Source organism: Pelmatolapia mariae, linkage group LG17, assembly GCF_036321145.2.
Source record: "Pelmatolapia mariae isolate MD_Pm_ZW linkage group LG17, Pm_UMD_F_2, whole genome shotgun sequence".
Lineage (NCBI taxonomy): Eukaryota > Metazoa > Chordata > Actinopteri > Cichliformes > Cichlidae > Pelmatolapia > Pelmatolapia mariae.
Genome location: NC_086242.1, coordinates 19,407,301 through 19,433,763, shown reverse-complemented (window position 1 = coordinate 19,433,763; position 26,463 = coordinate 19,407,301). Strand labels below are relative to the sequence as shown.

General features: G+C 39.8%; 1 protein-coding gene across 1 annotated transcript in view; it reads left to right on the top strand.

Annotated features, from left to right (window-relative positions):
- Positions 1 to 26,463, top strand: part of plxnb2a.1 (plexin b2a, tandem duplicate 1) — a 227,176-nt gene that overhangs the window by 178,831 nt on the left and 21,882 nt on the right. The window contains exons 15-25 of the mRNA XM_063500433.1: positions 779 to 880; positions 1,025 to 1,123; positions 6,901 to 6,988; positions 7,193 to 7,356; positions 11,216 to 11,364; positions 11,755 to 11,890; positions 19,560 to 19,696; positions 19,953 to 20,135; positions 21,285 to 21,396; positions 25,019 to 25,234; positions 25,327 to 25,410. Of these exons, the coding sequence (XP_063356503.1) occupies positions 779 to 880; positions 1,025 to 1,123; positions 6,901 to 6,988; positions 7,193 to 7,356; positions 11,216 to 11,364; positions 11,755 to 11,890; positions 19,560 to 19,696; positions 19,953 to 20,135; positions 21,285 to 21,396; positions 25,019 to 25,234; positions 25,327 to 25,410 (1,470 nt within the window). The remainder of the gene's footprint in view (positions 1 to 778; positions 881 to 1,024; positions 1,124 to 6,900; positions 6,989 to 7,192; positions 7,357 to 11,215; positions 11,365 to 11,754; positions 11,891 to 19,559; positions 19,697 to 19,952; positions 20,136 to 21,284; positions 21,397 to 25,018; positions 25,235 to 25,326; positions 25,411 to 26,463) is intronic.

Here is a 26,463-nt window from a genome sequence, read left to right as displayed (position 1 = left end):
ACAGTTAATACAAGCCAGGATGGAGCAATGCTCTCGTGTTACCCTGGTGTCTGAATTGAGATCGATAAGACCAGGCAACGTTTTCCTAGACTTCTGTTGTACAATTTTGGTGGGCATGTGCAAACTGTAGCCTCAGTTTCTTGTTCTTAGCTAACAGATTGGAAAGCAGCGTGGTCTTCTGCAGCTGCAGGCCATCTTCTTCGTGGTTCAATGTGTCGTGCATTCAGAGATGCTCTTCTGCATACCTTGGTTGTAACAAGTGGTTAATTGAGCACTTTTGCCTTTCCTATCAGCATGAGGCAGTCTGGCCATTCTCCTCAACATGGACTTTTCCTCTTAAAGAGGAAAAGCCGCTCACTGGATATTTTCTCTTTTTTGGATCATTCTCTGTAAACTCCAGAGGTGGTTGTGTGGGAAAATCCCAACAGGTGTACTCAGTTTTACCACTATAATTGGCTGATAGGATATTTGCTCTAACATGCATATGAAGTATACCTAGTAATGTGGACGAAAGAGTATGGAGTGGCCGAAGCTCATCATTAAAATCAAATATTAACAAGGAAATTGAATGTTTTCTCTGTTTATATTGATGAGTTATTAAGTGTCTGAAGTGTTTCACAGTGAGCTATGATGATTTGAATCGAGGATGGATAATTCATAGCGTTGCCTGAAGTGTTTTGTTTCCCCATGAGTACTTACATTGTATTTGAAGGTGTGAACTGTGCTGTTAGCTGTTGAGCTTAATATTTCTGCTCCTGCTTCTCTTTCTGTGATGTAGTCCGACAGTTGTCCTCAGTTTGAGTCTCCGGAGCCGGCGTTGATCCCTGTGGGCTACCAGATCCCCATCAGCTTCCAGGGAAGAAACCTGGACAGCTACATGGTGAGATCAGTCAGAGCTGCTGACGTACTGCTTCATAAACATCCAAGTATTGTCGTCAACATCATCTGTGTGATCATTTCTCTCAATTGTGTGTGTGTGTGTGTGTGTGTGTGTGTGTGTGTGTGTGTGTGTGTGTCTCTCCAGGACCGGACATTTTTGATCGGGACTGAGCTGATGAAGCACAGCGAGCAGGAGGTGACAAAGGAGGCGGAGACATCAAAGTTCACATTCAAAGGATATAAGGTCAGTATAACGAGGAGGGAGAGGGGACAACCTTGTTAAAATTTGGGATAAAGATTAAATGCTTTGAGCCCAAACAAGACAAATATTCTGGTTTCAGTGCAGATTTACATACTTAAAGCGGACCTGTTAACTCATGTTCATGTTAAACAAGACCAAGGTTTTCAGTTCAGTTCAGTTTTATTTAAATAGTGCCATATTACAGCACTCATCTCCTCCGAGTGCTTTGTATTGTAGGATGAGGACCCTTAGCATATCTTAGCACATGTTGTTATAATAATAATAATGAGAAATCCCCAACAACCAGACGACCCCCTGTGCGCAAGCACCTGGTGATAGTGGGAAGGAAAATCTCCCTTTTAACAGGAGGATGCCTCCAGTAGAACCAGGCTTAGGGAATGGCAGTCATCGTGTCAAGTTGGGGGTCATAATGAGGTCAGTGTATGTGCAAGTAATCTCTGTGATCCAATCACAGACTTCAGACCGCTCCATCCAATGTGGTCATCTCAGACACACAGCTGTGAATGTAAGCACACAATGTCATCTAATTAGAGGAAAGGTGACATTTAAGGATGTCAGAGTTTTCATCGGGGTTTCTTAATCACTGAAACTATCAGTTGAAGGCGAATTGAAGGTTTGTGACACTTCACCTTTTATCCAGAAGACTTCTTCAGTTCTAAAAGGTTACCAGATGTTGAACCCCTAGTCAGGCTGTGACCTCAGAGGTGGTCCTGAGACTCATTGACCCACCCTGTCCTCGTTTGAGTCTCAGCGTTTGAATCTCAAGGGCTGTCAAGGTGGCTGATAGTTGGCGTAATAGGCCATTATAGTTCTCTGCTGGTCGGTCCACGTCGACGTAGATGGCCTCTTTTACTCCTGAAGACTGCTCTTGGACGGGAGGTGAAACATCTGAAAGAAGACTTGAATGAACATGCACAGATACTGATCTATGTTTAAGCCGTAATACGAGCTGGTTTGATTCTCTGAACACTAAGGAAAGGTGCCTCAGGGCTTCCTTTATTACCTCCTTTAGCAGAGGATACACTGAAGGATCCTCCCTGAAAGAAAAGGAGAAGATGGCATCCCACGATTCAAAGGAACGCTCCATCAGGAGGTCAGCATGACTGAACAGAGATCATCACTGAATGACTGCTGCTAACATTCAGATATGCTAAGATTAGTTAATCATACAGCAGTGCTACTTTTGGAGTTGTTAGCAACCTTTTATAATGTAGGTATCAGAAAAAAGCACTACAAATACAGGTAATAGTTCTTTTATTTGAATGCTTGGAGTGGAGTGAATGTTGCAGTGTAACTCGGCTTGCACTGACGCTGTCCTCGTTTTGGCGTGCTGTATTTCCAGCTTTCAGGATTATCTTTAATTAAATTTGACTTCAGAGATGCGGAAAGCTTTAATAAAGGAAGAGTTAAAGTGGATCAAGAGAACATGTTGAGCGGAGAGCAGGGTGAACAGCATTTCTTAATGCAGCCATGTCATTTCACCCTCGTGACTGCAAAGCTCTGTTCTGTTTTTAACCTTAGTTGACATAGTGATATTTTCCACCCGCTTGTCTGTATTTATAACATTTACAGCACAAAACATTACGGCAGCAACACTCAGCATCATTTCCTGAAGAAATGTGACTAGAAAAAGACAGAAGGTCGGCAACAAGGTGCATTTTTTAGAAATATGAATCACATAAATTCACTCAGGTAGAGTCCGTGAATAAAAATGTAGAACTGGAAATAATCCTGGGTGCAGACATTTGACAGGACCTCTGTCAGGCTGTGCTGGATTCTTCAGATCTGCTAGTTTTTTAGGCCTGCCACTTCTCCTTTTGTCCTCCACTTGTCCACTCTCCTCAGATGTTTTTTTTTTTTAAGGACACACACCAGGCTGAGAAATTTTTGCCTAATAGTTGTGGCTGTCAGACTGTTATCTTTGACATTTTTTAGTAGTTTCAACTAAAGAGACGGGAACAAATCACACTTTGGGGTTTTGTTTTTTTGACAGGCTGCTTGATTTTAATGCTTGAGTGATTGACAGGTCACTGCTAAGAGGCTTAACGAAACATAATATTCCTCTGAAAATGGTCAAGTACAAGGACCGGATTAATAATGAGTAAAAAAACAGCCAATGTCTAAATGAACCTTAGAAAGCATGGGGAACTATTGGACCACTTCAAAACATTCCAAGAAAGGTCTGACTTCTAACAAGTTGGAGGTTGCAGGTTAAGACTTTTGCACAGTGCTGTACATAATCCGAATACTCAGTAAAGTCTCTACTATGAACCACTGAAAGTCTTTAAAAAGGGTACGGGAATAAAAGCTAAAAAGGAGTGCTGAACAGGAAAGAATCAGCTGACAAGATAAAAACAGAAAGCAGTATCTGAATGTGTCTTTGCTAACGTACACAAATTAAAACCCACTTAAAAAAAAACCCCACTCTGATTCTTGTGCTGCGTCCATTAGCAGCCTCCAGAAAGAATGAAATCTCTCTCTGCTTCTCGGCTCTCTGTTTATGTTTTCAAGCTCGCCGTCGCTGCCGAAAGCTATAGAAAAATCAGGGAGTGTATCATTAATGATAATTAGACAATTAGTGCATCGTTAGCGGTTAATTTGTGAGTAAATCAACATGATTGGGAGTCAGAAAGTGTTTCAAGCGCAGCGCTAAGTTTAGTTCATTGCTTCTGAAATCTTGTGCTTGTGTTTAGTTTTATGTGTTTCGTCAGCTGTTTTCAGTTTTGTTGAGCACACACTGATTGTGCTGTCAAACTGATGTGTGCAATGGCGCCCCCTTATGGACTACAGAGATGGATAATTATTTTTCCTGAGTCACTGAACCGCAGGTGTGTGTCTGTCTGTGTGTGTGTGTGTGTGTGTGTGTGTGTGTGTGTGTGTGTGTGTTTGTTTCAGTGACTTTTTGCTCGCATCCCTCTCATACACCCCCCAGTTTTTCCTCTTTTCTGCCTCCATTGATCCTTGCCTCATGCTGAGTCCAAGTCTGCCAATATGCAGTTAAAGAGTGTGTGTGTCTGTGTGGGGGTGTGCTTTCATGTTTGTGTGTGTCACTGCAGGTTTTCCTCTCATTATCTCTGGTATTTGTCTCTACATGATACCTTTTTTTCTCTTCTTTTAGTTTTTTCCCCACTTTTTTTCACATATCCTGAAGAAAACTTGTCTTGATTTATGGCTACAGTGTTGTGTGTGTGTGTGTGTGTGTGTGTGTGTGTGTGTGTGTGTGTGTGTTGTTGCATTTGCTTTTGCTTTTTTCATTGTGTGTGCTGACCTTCACAGTTGGATAGAGGCGAGGTAATTTAGTGTGGAGTTCCAAAATAGGGAGGAAGGTTTTGTTGTTCTGTGTTAATGCAGACCTGAGGGGAAGTGTGTGTGTGCGTGTGTGTCTAATTGTGTTACTCGTGTTGTGGGGACATGCATTTAAAAAAAAGGAGAGCATAAGGTGGAGTCACATCAGCACACACCTTGTAAAGGTGTCAGGCTCCAGTCACTCATGCTGTAGTCTTTCATTTAATCTCTGTTCCCTGAGTTTAACATGTAGGCAGCACCGTCTTCCTGGTGGTATAAGTAACCTGATCAAACCGCATCAAGCTGAGGACAAACTCTGGGAACAATTGCCTGACAGTTTGTGATTTAAGGACTTGTAGGCGTCACGTAAATATAAAACTTTGCTGCCTTCTGTAAAGCTGTACTAAAGTGTTCTGCATGGTAGAGAAGCTCCAGAAGATGATGCAATGGACATAACATTGGATAACAGTGTCACACTGCTTTTTGCATAATGTCAGTGGGGAATTTTGATAAGTGGTGAAGGAAGCACTTACTTTGCAATACAAAAGTGTTTTTACGTGAGTTTTTCATTTTAAATGTCAGCAAAATGTCTTTAAAATGTCTCTTAAATCAGACGCTTGCCAGTTAGTGCTGTGCTGTGTTTCCTATGTTATTAAAGCAGATGTGGAATCAGACTATATCAGAGATGGATGTAGCTGCCAGGCCTGAAAAATGAAACAACTGGTCAAGTATCTTGAGCCTGCATTCTTTCTAGCAGCCAGCAGGAGGCGACTGCTCTGCTCTTTGGTTGTACGGCAGTGTGAGAGAAAAGAACTGAATATCTTGGACCCCAATAAACATCATGTGTCATTGTGTTTATTTCATACATTATTATCCATATATTTTGAATAAAACAGGAAACCGGGCACAGTGCTGTGCAGAAGTCTTGGGCACCCGTCATTTCTTTATATTGTTATTTCAAGGAGCCAGTTTTTCTTGATTTTTTTTTTTTTTAAGTTGTCTCGAGCATTAGTTTTCCAGGCTTTTTGAAGGGCGTTGGCTGCTTTTTCACTCATTTTTAGTCCAGTAATTGTACCTGCTGCTAGTAACAATCATTTCTTCCTATTTCTTTAGTTGAATTTATGAAAAATGCCAAAGATAACAGTTTGATAGATATATATTTATATTTTTGCACCAACTTCCCAAAGAACTGGTGAAGCAGAAGCTTTCTACATCAGATGAATTGTATCTGAAAGACATGTTCTTTAGAAACTGGTGAAAAAAACCATTCAGTCCTGACAGGGCCTGAGAGAAACATCTGGACCTTCAGATGATCCATATACTGTTCATTGAAACCTCATCAGAATGGTCTCAGTGGAAGAGTGGTTGTAGATGTGAAACAAGGAGAAACGACTGAGGTATCCCAGATTACACAAGAAAAAAATCAACAGAAATTTTATATTTTTTGTTAGAGGGTCAGGAGAGAGGCACAACAGTGAGCTTCTACAGTAAAACACAGTGGAGGTTCTGATGTGGTTTGGGGCTTTATTTTAGCCAGCGGTGTTGGGGATCTTGTCAAAATTGATGGTATTATGAACACAGAAAACCACCATCAGATTTTAATCCACCATCTGGAAAACATCTGAGTGGCAACAGCTTCGTTTTTCAACATACCGATGATCCCAAACACACTGCTGATGCAGAGAAAACTTACCTGGGTAGCTAACACACAGTGGAACACTGAGTCGTGGATTGGCCTCAGCATTATTGAAGCAGTGTGTGTGATCATCCTGATAAAAAACAGAACAAAAGGCAGAAACAACCAAAGAAGAGCTTTGAATGTCCTTCAGGAAGCCTGTTGAACTATTCCTGAAGACTATTTAAAAAAAATTGCAGAAAGCTGCCTGACAGAGTTCAGACTGTGCTGCAGAATAAAGGTGGTCACACCAAATATTGACTATTAAACTTGTTAGAATTGTGTAAACTCTGTTTTATTTGCATGTTTCAAATCACTCCACCCGTGTCCCATTTTTCTACCAACATGTAAAGAAATGAAGGGTGGCTCGGGACTTCTGCACAGTACTGTACTGTATATTTTAGGGTTTGGCTAGCTTGTAATTGACAAGCTGCGAATGTATGAGCCAGGTTCAAAATCAAAGAGGGTAACAACCAAAACGCAGAACTATTGGCTTCGAAACTCTCCACAAACCAAATGTAGAATGTCGCCGTGGTGTCCAAGTCCATCCTTTATATATTCAGTCCATGAGGTAGTTGTATTAGGTTAAAGCTGCAGTATATGTCCTTCCAAGACACAACCACCACAACGCCACTGGGACTTTAGATTCTCTTAATATAAGTCATTAATTTTTTTAGTTAAAACTATGATTACGGTTTGGATAAGATGGGCAGTGGTTTTGGTCTCCAGAAACATATTTTTTAGTTAATGAAATGTCCTCTGACGTGATGGAAATATGGCCGTGTGTCTGTGTGTGCAGTTTGAATACGACGAGCAGCAGGAGGTGAACGTATCCTTCCACATCAAGGACAGAGACACTGAGAGGAAGATTGACAGCACCCTGACAGGTTGGTATTTCACCAACACAGACACTTCACAATCGCACATAAATCAGGATAAAGTGTGAAACTGCAGTTATCACGCTGTTTTTAGTGTCACCTTCTCTCATTTCAAATTCACTTCCAGCTGCATTATGATAATTAGCCTCACCCTCTCTTCTCCATCTTCTTCTTCATCTTGCTCTCCTCTTCTTGCCGCCGTCTCCCCAACAGTCGTACTGTATAGCTGCTCAGTGGGAAGAGAGGACTGCAGCCTGTGTAAACATGCCGACTCAAAGTACCAGTGTGTTTGGTGCGCCGCCTCACACAGCTGCGTTTACCGGGAACTCTGCCGTTCACCACAGCCAGCGCAGTGCCCCAACCCAGAAATCACTGATGTGAGTCATAAAAACACAAAGCCACGACCTCTGACATGTCGGTAGGAAACACTGTTGGAACTTCTTTATGGACAGGATTGGTTCTATGTTTGGGAGCCTGACGGGTTTGAATGAGTGAAATGTATGTGCGGTAACCTTTACCCTCTGTAAGAGTATGGCAGTGAGATTCATCCATCCTTCCATCCATTTTCTTCTGTTTATCCGATTTGGAAGCAGGTTGCAGCAGGATAAACAGGATCGTTTACTTCAGATGTTTTCACCTCACCCAGCTTCTTTTTATGTGAAAGGCCTGCAACCATACTCTGAGGCTCCTCCAGATATCTGAGCTCTCTAAAAGTCCAGACACCCAACAGATGAAGCTAGTTTCTGCCATTTGTATCCGCAACTTCCCTCTTCTGGTCCACTTCTCCCTAAACTCCTTTGCTTTGGGCACCAACTCTCCCCCAACTCGGCAATCGTGTCGTCCACACAAAAATCTGAAACATGATTCTCAAACAGATCTTCCTCACATTGACATCCTGTTCATATGTAAAAAAAAAAAAAGAAAAAAAAAAGGATAACCCAACTGGACTCCAATAACCATCAATCCAAACAGTCAAAAAAATACATAAATGAATAAAATACACGACCTGGATAGAACATCTTTAAGACCATATGAACTAATTCACAGCCAGGCAGTTTTTTTCCTACTGCTTTTATTTTACTTTCCATTTAATGTAGCCCCATTTTCTGATTAACTTTCTTAGTTTATGATCATGAATGGGCTCCTTGGGCTTTCCCGTGATCTTAAAGTGGATGAGTACTTAGGGGGATGATGGATGGATGATTTCTTGTTGTCTGTGCCAATGTTTTTTGGGGCAAAGCACTACATTTTTCTGTTCATCATTCAGCAAAATCACAGGTAAAAAGTTATAATAAGAGAGCTTTATCATGTTCAGATATCCCAGTTTTGGGTGAGAATTCCTGGGACTGAGTAAAAAATCTGCACAAAGAATGTCTTATTCTTCAGTTTCACACAAATATAAGAACCACAAAGACTTTAACAAGAACTGCAGCATGTTCCATTTATAATCTGCACTGAACCAGAGAGTGGCCTCACAGCATTTCAGAGATTAAACCGCAGAGCTGTGATGTGGCTGTGTCATTTAACAGAAGCAGAAATCCAGGAGAAGATCTGTGAGTAGCACCTTTAATAGAGCCAGTATTGCATTTTCCTTTCTCATCGTAACAGAAGACGAGAAAACCTACTGACATAAATCACACCGTCGTTGATGTGAAGTTGTCCTTTGTAGAAAAGAGTGCAGTGGGAAAACTGCAACCAGCTCTGAAATGTGCTGCGGCTGCAGAAAAAAATAAATACATACATAGAAAGCAATCATATGGATGACAGAGGACAAGAATGATTTTATATGGATCTGTTTGATTTTTGTCACTTTGCACAATCTGATTTGCTCACCAACATATTTTTGTGAGTGCTCTTACCTGGTCAGCATCGAGTCCAAGTTTTTGGTGCAAAGCCAGAAAGTTTCTCACTTTTAACCTGATGGCCATCACCATCATCTTGAAAGAAATGGAGTGTTAGATTATCAGCTAACCCTGGCTAGCCTACTTAGCAAGCTGGATCCACAGACTATATTTGTGCAACACAGAGAAGAAAACACCTGCTAATTAGTATTAAATAAGACACCAAAGCTGGAGTACAGATTAATTAATTGGCAGCATTTAACTTCACTCCACGATCATTATGTCGACTCCAATCACTTGAATTAATTGAGGTCATTCAAGTTAGCCACACTATTAATAATACACATTTTTATCTTTACTGCAGTTTAAATGGGTGAGATGCATTACAGTCACACTAAAGCAGCACAACCAGAATTGTGAAGTTGCCACCTCGTTGCCTTTGAAATAGTTACTTCAAAGATGGGGATCGGATCTGCGGCCACTCAGATTCAGCTCAAAGCAGCTTTGCCACATCAAGATGGCGATAAAACAGCAATCAGACAGTCAGTCTGCTCTCAGTTTGCTGTTGAATGGGGCCAATCTGGCAATCACATGCAGTCTGTTTGGGTTAATACACCCATTAACTGTGATAAATTGGCCAAAACTTCAAATCTGTTTGCAGCTACATACATAGAAATTCTGCTACTACTTACATTAAGTACCAGTTTAACTGGAAAATAGGCGCTTGGTAGGATTGCTTTTACTTAGGAGGAATAACCAATACCTAGTTGGCATCCAGCTGAGTCAAATCCCTTTTTGCAAAGGGTTGATTGCCAGCACATTGCAATCAATTTGCGTGGTTTAGAAATTAGACAGCAATTCTTTGCAACCTTTCACCAATCTGTCTGAGAGAGATGGCAGTCTGTCATCTTCCTAAACCACAGGTGTCTAACCCGAAGCCTCAAGGGCCGGTGTCCTGCAGGTTTTAGATATTAACCTGGGTCAACACCCCTGAGTCAAATGATTAGTTCATTGCCAGGCCTCTGGAGAACTTCAAGACATGTTGAAGAGGTAATTTAGTCATTTAAATGAGCTGTGTTGGATCAAGGACACATCTAAAACCTGCAGGACACCGGCCCTTTAGGCCTGGAGTTGGACACCCCCATCCTAATTTATTAAACTTTTTTTTTGTTTGTTTTTTTGTTCATTTTGTTCAGTATCAAACACATTTTGTTCTTCAGAATTTTTTTCTTTTAGTCGTACATCAAAGAAAACAAAGCAAGAATCCATGAACCCTCACCTACATCTGTGTGGACGGTCTTAGAAATCCACATCTTTCCACAAATTCATCTCTTCTCTTTTTGTCACTGAGCTAATTTTTTTCCTTCCCATATTGTATTCACTGTTTGTCTCCTCCCTGGCTGCACTGCTTCAGTATGTTTCCTATTTTCTCTGGAACATCAGTCATTTGTTTCAGGCCCCGTCTTGATTTCCTCTGGGCTGCGGCTGATTATGCCAGAAGAAGTTAGTTATTTCCGCAGCAGACTTTGGCTTTGCTGAGGAGGACAGGGAGGTGAATATATACAAGATGAATTTGGTCTTATACGTCGTGCAGTCACGTCAAATTGAAGATGAGATGGCCCAAATTGAAGTAGATATGCGGAGCTTTTATTTCAGAAGATGTGTTTTCACAGGCTGTACTTCAACATCTTTATGAATATTTATACATTAATGTCATAACATTGGAAGCAGAAATATTTACAATTTGGTTTTTTTTATCTTTCTTTATATTTTTTCCCATTTTCAGATTTTTCCCTTTAATTCATGAAGTCGTAGTACAGAGAGAAAACCCCCAAAAAGCACAGAATTATAAAAATATTTTCTTTATTAAATCTGAAATATTTGAAAAAAAAATTCTTTTTAAATATTACAAAGCATCTAGTGCATTTAATGGAATATTTGTTTTAGAAAATGGACGTATTCATTGGTCGGTAGGTCACTTATCATTAAAATAAAAGCAGCACGGCGCTGTTTTCACCTTTACACTGTGCTACACTCTAATTAGCATTCAAGTTCACCTGAAGCATCCCTGAAGCCTTCATTTGTTGGACACTTTGGCCAAGCAGAAACTGGTGTGCTGTGAGTGGCACATGCAGGCGTGCAATCATTCTGTGATTTGGGGAACGCTTTGCATTTTCATTATCACTCGGTAGCGTTTGCTTAATTGTAGGAAGCCGAAAATGTTAATATTCGATTGTTGTGCATTATTCTGTAAGGACGTTTCAAACCTGTTTCTACCCACAGCTTGTGTCACTGATTGACAGAAAAAGTAACTCTGGTATTATTGCAGGTTTTGGAATTTCAGCTCTCCTGCTATGATCTGTGATATCAAACAGTCTTTTCTTTCCTTCTCCAGATCAGCCCTCGGTACGGCCCTCTGAATGGCCGGATCTCAGTGACCATCAAAGGCTCCAACATGGGAATAAAGAAGGAAGACATCAAAAAGATCACAGTGGCCGGAGTGGACTGCATTCACCAGGAGGACAGATACTCCGTCTCGACCAGGTAATCTAACAGGAGCGACGACGGCCTCGTTAACATGCAGATAAAAGCACACCTGTTGCTTTTACACATGAAGCTGAATCTCTTTCACATGCATCTGTGGCAGTGTGCTGACATGAATTATTAGCTAAAGATAAAAATCTATAAAAAGGTGGAAGCTTAGTATTTCTGCACGTCATTTTGTTTTTTTGGTTGATTGTACCAGGCACTGCCCCGTAGGTGAAGGCTTTGATCTATTAGCCTGACCCAAAACTTGATTACTTACATACTTGCAAGTAATCTCCATATGTAATGTACAATTAAGGGGTTGATTCAAGAGGGGCACTGAGTTATTTGAATTCTGGGCCTCCATCTGTTTTCTGAACCGCGGCCTCTGTTGTTCTCTGTCGGCAGTGTGGTGTGTGAGATCGGCCCGGCGAAGCGAAACCCACCGCAGGACCTCCCGTTTGAAAGGACCAACAGCGGACCAGTGGAGATAACAGTTGAAGGAGAACGATCTGGGACATCTCAGGTCTATTTTACCTACCGGGTACGTCAAGACCTTCCTCTAACACACGGTCAGGAAACGCATGAAAGTACTAGGTGCTCATCAGCACTTTCAAAATAAGAGTTGTGGGGTTTGTCTACTAGTAAGTTAATCGTGGGTAATCGTGGGTAGGGCTGCTCGATTATGGCAAAAATGATAATCACGATTATTTTCACTGAAATTGAGATCTCGATTATTTGACGATATTTATTTAACAATAACAATGTATTGAATAATGGCTTTAAAGATGTCAAAAAATAATATAAAATAGTGTGCAAATACTGATAACAGTGCAAATGTTTGCAATATAAAAAATAAATGAAAAATGTAAACATCTATGTTTAGTGAACTTCAAAATACTGCATAATACTGGTTGTTCACTGTGTTAATTGAGCAGTGGTCTTTGGCGAGGAAAACGTTACCGCGTTTGTTATCTCCTTGTGTCTCTGGGAGCTGGTGGGATATTTAGTCACGTTGTACAGGGTAACGTGAATGGAAGTCTGTGAGGATGAAGCAGCTGTTGTCAAGAGTTTTTTCTCTATGTTCCTTCATTGTTTGATCGTATGTCACTTTGTGAGCGGTCTTCAAATGATTGAATAAATTTGTAGTGTTGCTCTGTGGTGCAGCTACGACACCGTAGCAAAGTTTCCACACTATGTCTACTTGATCCACGTCTGACTCGCGAACCCATAATGTTTCCACACCACTTAAGTCGTTTTACCTCTCTTTTCAACCAACGGCATTCTTTCTTCAGCAGCCATTATCCTCTCCTCACCAAATAACTTCTGCTTAGCTTTCCGAGCTCTCCGAGCTTCCCTCGGGTCCTCTTAATTGTCGTGACGCGTGTTCGAAACGCAGAGAGGTGCTCTCGATTTGCCACACGGAGCAGCGCGAGAGGAGGAGCTAATAATGGCTCAGTCATTTTTAAAGATCGTTGAAAGCCCAGATCGTAATCACGATTAAAATTCGATTCATTGAGCAGCCCTAATCGTGGGTATGGATAAAAAGAAATAGGTCAGTAGATAGATGCTAGATAAACGCCTCACCTTGCTTGTATTATTCACACGCCAGCAGACTAAAGTGAAAGATGTTTCTGTAGCTTGTTTCAGGCTTTTCCATCCGCTGATATTTTAAGACAGTGACGATTAACGAAGGTCAGTAATAAACCGATAAATCCCCCTGAAAACACCAGAGGCTCCTTTACATACAGCTGAGGCTTAATAGCATAATGAGCATCAGAACCCACATATGTTAACAGCTAACATGTGTCTTATCTGTACATTAGTTTGCTATTAGAAATGCTATAGAAATGTCTCCTGATCTTCTGTCTTAAAGCATCTTAGTTTAACTTAAGGAAGCTTTAAAAAACTGTTCAGTCTGGTGTAGTTAAACCTGCAGACACTGCGTGCAAACCTTCTCAAAGTCTCTGAGGCAACACCGAACATTGTTTGACACAAGTGCATCAAACCCCGGAGATCAAATCCCAGAAACATTAAAAGGTTTCTAACAAAGTAAAAGCATGCGGCCCTTCTCTGGTGCGATGCAGGGAAACCGTCTCCCTAAAGAAGCAGCAGTGCGTGAAAATACTCCTCGCATACAAATTCACCACCGCCGCACCAAACTCCATTCAGTTTCCAGTTTTCCCCTACCTCGCATAGCACAAGAGGAGAAACAAACATGATCAAAATAAATGTGCTTCACCTGCTGTTCTGTTTTGTTTCTTGAACTCGGCTCAGTTGCTTAATTTGAATATTGCTGTTCACATTCATATTTCTTGTTTGTTTCTATTAAACTGACAAAAAGCTAATTAAAGCAAACTGCTGAGACCAAAATGACTAATTTAGTTCATCAGCAGTGCGTCACTGCCTTTAAATGCTACCACTCAGCTCAGGGTTGGAACTTTAGATTACTGCATTGCTGATTTGTCTCAGTGTCTATGCAGAAATATGAAACTAATATACATGCTGACCACGATGTTGGGCTTTTCATGAACAAGAACACATCGTGTTACAAAAATATTCAAAATCCAAATGTTTTCACTCCTTTTAGCTTCTCAAATGTGATGAATTTCGGAGTGTTAGAGGTGAAATTGGATAACATTATGATTACAAGGAGCATTTTGAGCATTTTACAGACATTTTTTTTTGAACAGGTAGGTCGATTAATGAAAAGTCACAAATCACAAAAAACACACATGTGCAGTTACCCTCAGAAAAAAACACAAAAACTGCCGAAATACGTGTTGCTGAATCATGAAAACAAAGAATACTTCCACATCTTTAAACTGATCGCTGTATTTATATACCTGCACTCTAGGGTAGCTTTGCATGATTCACAGTTCAGAATAATCCTGATTTATAGTTTAGTCGGCACTGGTGCTGCCTCTCAGTCAATCCTGCATGGGTCAAGCTGTTTTAACTTTCTTTGCTGCTCATAAACAGAAAGTCCAAACTACAGGCAGAGCTTTCATAATGCCCATTCTAAAGATATCCACTGGCCAATGATTCATAAAGATGAAGAAGAAAAAAAACGTACTTTATACAGTACTTAATACTATCTACTCACCTTTCAAAAACCAACTTACAAAATGGATTTAAAAACATAGAGATGACAATAAAATGTTCTTTAGAAAATAAAAATAAATAAGTAAATAAATAATACTATAAAAACTTAACCAAAGGTTTGAGCTGTCACTTGAGAATATACCATACCAAAAACAAAAGGAAATGAATTGTTGAAGTTCACAAGTGTCAGGAATTGGAGTGAGAAGTATCATCAAGAATGTCAAAGAGCCACACAGTACAAAACCAGCCTGGCAGAGGAAGGAAATAAAAGATTACAAAGACTCTAGTAAGAGATGTGTCCAAAAACCCCAACACAACTGACACCTGACTGACACCCATTAACGACTTAGCCAAGTCAGGAATTGTAGTATAAAAAGTAATAACTCAAACTCTCCACGGAAATGGACTGTGAGGTCGCAGACAAGAATAATACTGCAGAAGATGTCCTTAACCTCCTAAGACCTGAACTCTTCCACAGCATGCATTTTTAATTTCTCTTTGATATTTGGGCATATTGGGGCCCAATGAATGTAAAAACAAAGAATTACCAGATTTTTTTTTACCTTATTTTTGTTTTTAAGAAAAATGATGGCCACATATGAGGATATTTGTTTAAAATTTTGATAGAACAGTAGCAGTATAATGTCCTCGTAAGTGGATGTCAGGCCCTTGAAGAGCAAAATTGAGTATTTTGGTCTAAATAACCCAAAATGTGATGTCCACATATGTGGACGCCAGGTCCTAGGAGGTTAATCCAGACTGAAAGTGAAAATTATTCACACTGGAAGCTAAACTAGACTAAACTAGAGCTCTTTGATCACAGAGATGGTGCTTATGTTTGGAGAAAGAAGGCTACAACCTAAAGATCAGCGTTTCTACAGTGAAACACAGTGGTGGGAGTATCGTGCTGTGGGGAAGCTGCTGTGCATCTGGAATTGGGGATCTCCTAGTGGTATTTAAGTATGAAAATTCAGTCTTTGTGTCTGAGTCTGAGTTTTTTTGGGGGTTTTTTGGCACCAGAAGCTTTCCAGTGTCCATTTGGAGTTTTCATGTTCAGCTTTCATTGTGGTCTAAAGTGACAGAACCATCACGAAGGACTCAAAAACCTGTGCTTTTTCTTAAAAATTACAAACAGGCGGCCTTTCTTCCTTTACTCTTCAGTTACATTAGAGTAAACGCCTTCAGATGACTATAAAGACTATTAAATGTTCCTGAATGGTTGGAGCTGTTCATCCTAAACTTTATCAATCAATCAATCAATCAATCAATCAAGGCTTTATTCGTCACATGCAGGGGGGTCCTGCAGTGAAATGGGACCCCCCCCGACCTTACATAGACACACAGACATCACATGGGGATACAGTCGGAGATTGGTAGCATTGGAGAGAAAAACATTGAAATGTACATTACAATGGGAAAGTACAAGAGGAAAAAAAGAGACCCCTTCTCATGCTGTGCTTCCATGGTAGGACAGCACGAGAACAGGAAACAAAAAAACTCCTCTGCACAAAAAAAGCACATAAATGTGACACAACATTGGGAACACATAACAAGCCACACGGTAGGGTGATGGGTAAGGAGCAATGTGAAGCAACCCAGCAGCCGCCTCGCACAGCGCTATCTTATCCAGCGCGGCACGTAGACTCGCCGTGTTCCCCCACAGGAAACAAGCATCGAAGGCGTTTGGAAAGGGAGGGGGATAAGTTAAAGTTGAAGTTTCTGTATGTCACAAAGACAGACTAATAAGCTCATCTGGGTTATAATTGATGTACAAATGACTAATTACTGCAGCTGATAAATGCTGACCTTTGATGTGAATGAGCCTGACGCTGCCTCATTTTAATTTCACATCGATTTGTTCAGATTTCCATCTGCTGCAACTCCCCTAGTGAGTGTCTCTGGGTTGGAGTTTATTTCCTTTTAACGCGAAGAAGTGTCTGCATTCCCTTTGTCTCTCACACCGAATACACTTCAGTTGCTGCTGCCTCCTGCACTGTTGTTTTCTCTGTGTGTTCAACTTCCAACCAGGCAGAGTTGTTATGAGTTTGTCTGTCGTTGGGGATATTTATTTTTGTGCTTGCAGCGCTGTCTGCCAGAACAACGAGAACAAATCTGCAACAGCAACGAGCCGAATGCTTAAGTGCGTCTCAGCAGCTGCACATGTGCTACGCTCATTTAAAGGATATCATAGTTCTTCTTTGCTTTGGATTCATGTTTATACTTTTTTATTTTATATAAGATTCTTCTTGCATCTAAACAAAGACTACTTAACTTTATAATTTTGAAGGCTCTTTGTGCTGGGGTGTAAACCAGCCATAATATTTGCTCCTGGTTTGGTTGTCCTGTCAGGACTGTACAGAACCTTCCAGTATAACAGAAACCCCTCCAGCTGACCCGCAGAGCACAGAAGTAGAAAACGTGCCCGACGGTGAAGCTCTGCCGTGACAAGGATTTTTATTTTCTTTCTTTGTAGTTGTTGTTCTTAGTTGTTCTGCTGCCTAAATACCACAGGGTCGAGTTATTGAGTTATTGAGCTGCATAAAATTTACGATCTGTTTGAGTTCGAGATCAAAGCGTCTGTACCTGCAGGACAGCAGCTGGAACATAATGAAGTCTACACGGTTAAAGTTTTCTCTTCACTTCTCATTTTTATTCTTCTCTCTCTCTGCTGCTCGGTTTGACAGATCTGGGAGCTTTTGTTTTTATCATCATCATTATTATTATTATTTTACTCTCCAGAAGCTTTAAAAAAGTGTTTGCAGTTTGAAAACTTGATTTAAGAGTTAAATACAAACATCAGTCCTTCTGAAATTCTCCCAGAGGCATAGAGACATACTCAAAGGAGTCAACCTGTAAAGGAGACTCTCTCTTCCTTTATGTTAGTACCATTATAGATTATTTATATAAAATGCACATAGCCTCAGCCTCATAACCCTTTAGTTTGGATTTTATGATTTCTGTCACTGGAAAATATTGTTTTGGTGAGACGGAAGTGACGGTATAGTTGCAGCATTAAAGTGATATACTTAATGAATCATTAGTTTTAAGTACTTTAGATATAATGTTGCTCAAGGTTTTGCACTGTAACTTAAGTAGGTTCATAACTTTTAATGAAGGATATTTTTTCACTGTTTCACTTATTTGATACAAATTGATGCCGTGTCACATGATGCATCTTTATTCAGGCACAGGGCTGCATATGAACCTAAAATAGTAAAAGTTTCTACTCTAGTTATAATCATATAAGATGATTTTGTAGAAGGCCAGCCTCGCCTTATTCCTGCTCACACTTCTTGACTTACTTACGTGTGTGTTATGTGTACATTTCCAGGACGTTTGTTACACCTGCTGATTTTAACTTCTACAGCAGTTCTGCTGTCATGTAGCGCCATCATCAGACTCAAATTGAAATTAGTCGACTATGATGCTCTAATCCAGGGGTCTCAAACTGAAATGAGCTGTGGGCCACTGCTGGCATTATCATCTCAATGGAGTGCCACTTTAGTGTTCAAGCAAACACCCACAAATATTTCTGAAAATGTAGTGTTTTGTTTGTTTTTTAAACTTTCAAATATTGTATAACAAGACAAAACTGAAAACGTGAACGCAATTTTTTTTTCCTCACTCTTAACTAAATAAAGCTTTTCATTGAACTACCAAATAAACAAATTGGTACTCTCTTTCTGGTCAGACACATGGCAACACTTCTGTTTTGTTCGTATTTAACAAAATAAAAATGCAGACATAAGTGTACACGTTAGTTTTTGACTGCTAGTGAAAATTGTTTTCTTTACAAATAACTCTCACTGAACTACCACAGCCAAACCCTCAACATGTTTGTACTCTCTGCTCATATTGTCTTCATATTAAATAAATTTTTGCTTTTTAAAGAACTTATTTTAACATTGCACTCAACAACAAATAAATCCTCCCTAACAAAAAAGTTACTTAAAGGGCCAGATTGTATTATATTTCTTCATGTCAATATACGGACTGCAAGTAGGGGTAATGTGGGCTTCAAGTGGCCCCCAGGCAGCGAGTTTGAGACCCCTGCTCTAAATCAAACATAAGTTTGAAGAGTAATTTTGTAAAATTTATTTTGAAAAACAAAATGATGTAGTTTTTTGCAACATATTTCCACAAAAAGTAAGTGTAAAATTAAAACTTAAAATTGATTTAAAAATCCCCCACAAAATACAAATTATTTGAATCATGCTTAACTTGAAGAATATGTATAAAGATTTGGCAAATTGTCCAGTTTTTAAGGTTTTTATCACATAAATTCAGTAATTACAGTAACACAGGTACGTGGTTTCGCTATATTAAAGCAGTGCTGACTGCAGCCGGTCACTCTGTTGGTTTCATAATGTTAACAAGCTAAAGTGTGGTTTTATACATGGTGTACCTGAACCTGCTGCTTTGCTCTTACAGCCAGGTGGTGCAGCATATGTTTATGGTGTCGGCATTTAAGTAGCAGCCATCTGGAGTAGCCTCCTATAGACTTACTTAGCCTGTTGAGAGGTTTTTATAAACGCAGCGCTCTTATCAACAGATGTAAATTGTCCTCTAACTGTTTGATCCTTCAGTAAAACCTTCAGTTGGTAAACAAATGGGCTGATTTTGTTGTTCATTAATAGAAATATGAGGTCCACTTGTTTGCTTCTATTACAGTTAAATTAAAACATGATTACTCTAATGTGCTTAACGTTTTTAATCAAAGCAAAAAATGATGAAATAAAACACAAACACAGCGGACGTCCGTGCTTGTGTTCAGCTGTAGAATTTATTAACATTTATTATATATACACTCTTATGTGATCCGTCCTAAAGTCAGCATTTTCGTCATTATATCAAGTAGAAAATCAGGCAAATAATTTTCTTACCTGTTCAGTCAAACGTGAGCTGAACTTTTTTTTTCAAACTGCTAAAGTAAATGTACAAAATGTAGAAATGTAAAAAGACACAAATATGATTAAATTAATATATGAAATGTATGTACATACATAGTAGCCTCTGTAATAGAAAGTGTCCACATATTGTATGAAAATTGCAGCATATTCCCATTAAAGTTACTGAGTTTGGTCATTTTTCCCGTGTTTTCTGTGCAGGACCCCGAACCGAGAACAGTCACACCAGAGAGGGGTCCAGCAGCTGGAGGGACGGTGATCACGATCGGAGGCAAAGACCTGGACACGGCGACTAAAGAGGACGTTGCTGTGACAGTGGGAGGAGTTCCCTGTGAAGTGTAAGTGGCACCTGGTACAGGAAAATGCAAATGGTACCAGAAACAAAAAAATAAAGAGAATAGATGGACCTGAAACTCATTTATATTCATAAATATTTTCTTTTGGTTCTTCAAGATCAGTAAATACAACATAGAAGATGAGTCAGTCGCTCTGTTTCACAGAGTTCATGAACTTTTTCCATCCATTTAGGGATTGTATTGCTTTTCTTGTTTCTCGAGTCAGCCTATGTTCATACTCTTCCTTCCTCCTCTTCAGCCTTTCATTCGGCACAGAGATTACCTGTAAGACCGGCAGGTATCGTGGGCAGAAGGTCCCATCGGACCGCTTAACAGTGACGGTGAAGTACGGGACGAACACCACCAAAGACATCCCCGGAGCCTATCAGTACTCGGAAAACCCCAAGATCACGGACTATAACCCCAAAGCCAGCTTCATATGGTGAGTGTGGTCACATCACACGCACATTTTTGCTTGTTTATGTGAGTAACAGTCCTCAAAAGGACGCCTGACACAGATGTAGATGATGAATTCAAGAAAATTGTAAACTCTTTTCTTTATTAATAGTCTCATCTTCATGTCATTTTGGCTTCTCAGTCACACAAATCAGTAAATATTTCTATTTGTTGATTTGACTTAAATATAAGTACAGTGCTTGATTTAAATTTGCCTTATTTAAATTTGATCTATGTATCTTTAAAGGTCATCACCTTGTGCGTTGCTTGATCACTGCTGCTTTGAAATCAGTCTCTCAAAATAAAATTTGGGTTTTTGAGTTTGGAATGGAAGTTGTATGAGATGCGTAATCAAATTACAGTCACGTGTAAGTGGTTATATCTGGGATTCCAGAGATGGATCTAAAACTACGAGCAGCACTGGAAGTGACCCATAGCAGCAGATTGCCGCAGTCACCTATAGTTTTCATGGAGCACACCATGTTGCAAATATTCGCTAACTAATGACCAATCAGTAGTGCAACTTGAAAAAGAGCAATACAAACAGGAGATAGAAACTGTCTTCAAAGTAGAAAGTTATGCCTTATCACCGAAATCAACACATTTAATAGGCACCATTTTTACTTTGAAGGTGAATCGTCTTCATTTCCAGATAGCCTCAAACTTTTAGTGAATAGCTAGTGAGTGTTTGGATACAAATCGGCATCTTCCATGCAAACTGTGGGTGGCTGCAGCATCCTGCCAGTATAAGGATTGTACAGAGGTTTTTGGTATAACAGTAAATACCTCTGTGACCAGTTTCACCTCGCAACATTAACTGCAGGGAGTTTTCCAGCTGGTCACCAACTGCTCTTTTAGCCTTTGACTTGTACAGTATCAGTCTACGGCCTTATTTGGATAAAAAGTCTGTAATGGTAAAAAGAAAACAACAAAGTCAGAAACATAAAGTACTCCATGTGAGGCATTTTTGTGTTGAGGTTAAAGGATGTTATAAATTTGTCTCACTTACATTTAAATTTGCTGTTATTAAGCATTTGAGAAAATAAAGAGATGGAGTGAAGCTAAAACATCCCGCAGATGTAAATCCAAGTCCTTAAAATGATTTATAAGCTTATTCTTTATAATTTTTGTGTAGCGGTGGTCGAAAGATTGTGGTGTCTGGAAACGGGTTTGATCTCATCCAGAGAGCCATGATGAAAGTCCAGCCCTCCCCTGACGAGTTTTCACACAATTCCCCGCCTGAAGAGGTAAGAGCTGGTGTCATCACACTAGGAAAAAGCAGTGGTTGGAGACAGCCTTGCAACCTAAATGAACTTGCAGTCTTGTTGCCTTTGAAATGGTTGCTTTGAAGACGGGGATCAGGTCTGTTGCCACTCACTGTCTATTACTGTCTTTGGTGCATCAAGGTGGCAATAAAAAGGCTAGAAAACAGCCAGTTTGCGATTAAATGGGGTAAAATTGGCAGTGTATTTGGGGTAATATGGACGTTAACTGACAGATCAGCAGCATGCAGAGAAATTCTCATTAACTACTTACATTCAGACAGCCAATACCTCAAAAATTTGAAACAGAAATTCAGAAATCCTCCAAAAATAGTCACATTTATTACAAATGACAAAGGCACTTGTTTCCCAGATGGTGGAAATAACTGATTTATATCTACTACAGTTGAATTATGAGTGATGTATTATTAATCTCTCACAAGTAATAATATACCTAATAAGCACCGAGCAAAGTGCTAAATGATATCTAATTATTCTAACGATTGGTTTTTTTGTGTTTGTTTTGCCAATATGATGAGGTGTATCAGTGTACCAACACAAGCATAACAGTACAGTAGCATTAGCACTTAATAGTGAAATAAAGGAGTGTCAAATCAAAGAAGAATTTGCAAAAACCCTTTAAACTTTATTATCCACAAGATAAGAGAAATGACCAACCACCCTTAATTCATCTTTTCTTTAAATTTCTGTAAAAATTAACACTGTTGTTTTTTTTAAAATATTGTATTTGCTTTCATTTAAAAATTTCATATTGATAGGTTAAAATTCATGTGTCATTATATTTGTGTGTATCTGGAACATTGTGTTTTAATGGACACCAGCAAAATTGCTCATTTAGATCCATAGTGTCTGGGTAAATTTTGACTCAACAGGGGCATACATAGAGTGTGTCTTTATTATAACTAGTAAGGCATTACGATATGTGGCCCCTTTTACTGACAGCACAGTGTTCTACAATTTAAAATGAACAAATAATTGCTAAAAATAGCCAAGTATTCACCGTTTTCCTCTTATATTTTGATCTTTGTGAGAAGACATCCATCGCGAGAGACGGTAAGACCACGTTTCTTTAGAATTACTTCGGGCAAAATGTGCAGTCAGTGTGGCTGTGAGGATGTTTTTAATAAATGCAGAGTGTCAGCTTGATGTACGTCAGTCTGCAGCCTCATCTGCCGCTTGTTCTCGCCGAGCCAAAAGCCTGAGACTGAGGGAACAGAGCAGCGCTGCTATTTCACTGCTGAATAGCTTTGAGTGACAGAGACTCTTAGGAAAGATTCACTGCAGGGGAGAGGAGGTGAAGTCGTTTTATTGTCACTTCATCAAAAGCTGCTGTCTGAACCGGGAAGAAAGAGAGGGAGACTCAGTGGGGAGGCAGAGAGGGGGAAGAAAGAGGAGTATGGGAAAGAGACAGAGGAGGAGGAAATATGAAGAAAAAGTTAAACCTGCACTGTGATTCACTGCCACCAAACTGTCTGCAGGTTAAAATAGAAAAAGCTGAATTTAATCTGACAATAATAGATTTTTTGTCCACTTGAGGGCAGCAGAAAAGAGTCGGTTTTGTGTATTTGAATATGTAGATTTTAGTCAACATTCTGCTGTCACTGCTGACACCATTTCAATAATGAATCTACTTAAAGTAGGTTTTGGCAAGCTAGACTTCATATTTAATGAAGAATAAAAACTCTTGACAGGGGATTTCTAAAAATCATCCCGCAGTTCTTCAGCTGAGACACCTGAGTTAGAAAACACAAACACTGCAGTTGTCTTTACTCGCGAGGGCAGTCATAGAGCGCTCCTACTCATAGACTCACGCTGTATCACTGTCTGCGTTCTTTATTTATACAAGCTTGTGTGTGTACACACAAGCTTTTGGGTTCCTTTTTTGTCCATGTATGGTAGTCATCTCTTGACACTTTAAATTCTAAGCTAAAGACTTGTAATGAATAGAAATCCAACAAAAGCACAGAGCTAAGAGAGGGCAGCCTCCTTTTCACTTTCTTTAAGCTCTGTTTTTGGTCTCCACCACACTCAGTGTTCACCAGCTACTAAAAACTAGAGATGGCATGATACCACTTTTTTATGTCCGATACCGATACCGATATCATAAATTTGGATATCTGCCGATACCGATATGAATCCGATATAGTGTGTTTTTTTTAATCAATAAAACTGTTTTTTAATATATTGCTGCATTTTGTATAAGTTTATACTCAAGTTTAAATAAACAACAACACTAAAGCTATTCTGTTATACCTGTATGTAAAAAATACACTGCACCCAAAATATTTCATAGTTCAGAAACACTGATCAATCTAATAAACTTAAACCTACTCCATCCTCCCTATTCTGGTGTTTTAAAGAGTACTTAGCAGAAATATTACTATACATTTTACATCAGATTAAAACTTTGGGTGTAAGATTCAGATAATTATTTATTAAAAGCGAGACATTTTTAATGAGAATAAGAAAGAAAAGTATGTCTTTGTGCCCCCTTTTCCCTGTTCATGCCCTATCGGCCCCCCTGGCTAAACTTTGCTAGATCCGCCCCTGCACAGTTACCAGCCGTCAGCTACGTAGAAAAGGATCCTGGTGTAGAAAGTAATATTAAATAAATTCTAACAACAGCTTATCAAGCTTAAACGTGCTGCTGTTGTTCAGCCGCTGGTTTCCTCTTTCTGGTGCAAAGTGGGCCAAAAACAAAGAAGAGAGACGGACTCCCGACAGAAAAGCCGATCAGCTGATCATTAAGTAGTTTCACGAAGTAGCGGCAGGAGAGGGAGAGAGAGAGGCAGTCGCTAAATATATCGGTTGTTAAGCTTAATGTGGGAATGCTTTACGAACATTCAGAGATGAACTTACACACTTGCTTTACTTCTCTCTGGGATAACTTCCTCGGAGATGAAATGCCAGTTTGGTAGCGAGGCTCCAAATACACACAGCTGCTCTATCACGTGACCACACTGCTCCTACGTGCTACGGTTATGAGCCGAGTTACGCCATGTCGCAAGTTTTGTGAGGTGCTTTTTTATATTTAATGGATCGGATTACATTTTTTATTTCTCGCCGATATCCGATCCAGTAATTTAGGTCAGTATCGGACCGATACCGATACGTAATATCGGATCGGTCCATCTCTACTAAAAACAAACAAAATAATTAAATACGTTATATATTGAACACCTGCCATGACTCCCTGGGACACTTGGAGGCTGAAACAACCTATAAACCTGATTCTGATTGTTTGGTTGTACAACCAGGAATTATCTGACAGCCCTGTTATCTTCTAGGTATCTCCTTGTATCCTTGTAGCTCCTCTTTTTGTCTCCACCGCCTTCTCAGCAATCTTTTGGCTTTATAAAAGCTAAATCCTCCACAGTAAAAACAAATTATAAAGTCTTTTTTAAAACATCAGCTGACAGATGTGTTTTTTGTTTTTGAAGCAACCAAAGCCGGGAGAAAGTTTTAGGTCTGGTGTAGAAGATTTTTTCAAAAAGCCGATCTTTTCTTTGAGCTTTACACACACCTGGCTCATTCTTCAGCTGTTCTCACTCTGAATAATTTCACTCTTTTTCTTTTATTTGTCTAGTTTGTGCAGGAGGCTCTGAGCAAGAACGACACAGTCCTCCAGTTTTACTCCCCGATAGTGAACTCCAGCTACGAAACCCTCTCTCAGTCTCTCAGGATTTACCTCCAGCTGGACAATGTGATCGAGGAGCTGAAGAGCTTCAACTATCACCCCAACCCCACCTTCAACGAGCTCGCCAGGAACGTCATCACAGAGACCGGCATTATCATCGTGACTGTGAGCACTGATTGCTAAAGATGCTCTTAAAATCCCCTCTTTGACTCTTTTTCTGTAAATGCAGCTCACTCTCATTTTCTCACTTTTGTCAGGGTTGGGGTTTCTCCAAGGCGATGACAGCCAAAGAGGCCCAGGCGTTTGTTGGAGATGCCTCATGTCACGTAAACATACTGCAGGTAAACACTGTCTGTTTGAGGAAAGTTTATAATGGCTTTATAATAAGTTTACACTGTAAACATGGAGCTGATGTTCACATTTTATGAAATGTGGGGATATGAGACGGTCGTGTTATCCATGTCTAACACTGCGTGGCTGTTGGTTAAGCTGAGAGTACGAGTATGAGTCTGCCACGTCTGTCTTCCCACAGACATACAGGCTTCTAAAAATGCAGCATTAGGACACACTCAACGCTTGATCTCTCCTTTGGAAACCATTCAGCATTCTGATGAATGTAATTCAGTGAAGGCGCTGTCTCTCGATGAGTAGACTGCAAAGATGTTACGATGACAAAAACAAAACATCTTCCGAAGCTTTAGTTCTGATGCAGCATGTGAAAATACAGCTAAAACATATTTCCTCCTGGTTTATCTGCTTTTGTTGTATGAGCAAAACAAACACCACAATTTCCTTTTAGTTAATGCAGCGTGTTGTGTCACATTCCAGCTCCTTATATTTTTGGACTCTACTTGGATTTTAGTTTTTGCATCATACAGATTAAAGAGAAAAAATCCTCACTCATCTAAAACAAGCCGTTTTAGCCCCTTTCTCTTTAAGACCTGCCATCAATGTGGGCTCCCTCTTGCCCCTCTGCTGGCTTCCAAAAACAGAAATCAATATTTCTAAGAATGTTTTGATCTGATTGATTGACATTTTGGCCACTCTGTTATAAATATCTGTTTGGGTACTGAGCAAAAACCTTGAGTCACCCCTTATTTCTTTATGTTGCTTCCAAGGAGCCAGAACGTCTTGTCATTTTAAAATGGTCCTGGTTTTCTCGTTCTCCTCACCTTTTTTTGTTTTTTGGGCGGAGCATCGGCTGCTTTTTTACTCACTTTCAATCCAGTTCTTGTACCTGCCCATTTTCAGAGGAATGCTTGTTGGTCACAGCACCTTAACTCTGACCTGTGAATCATTGAAGCATAAAAAGGCACCTAACCCGTGGGATGAACCAATGTTGTTAGCAAAGAATCAAATCTTTAGGCACTTTTGTTACTTTGTTACTAGCAGGT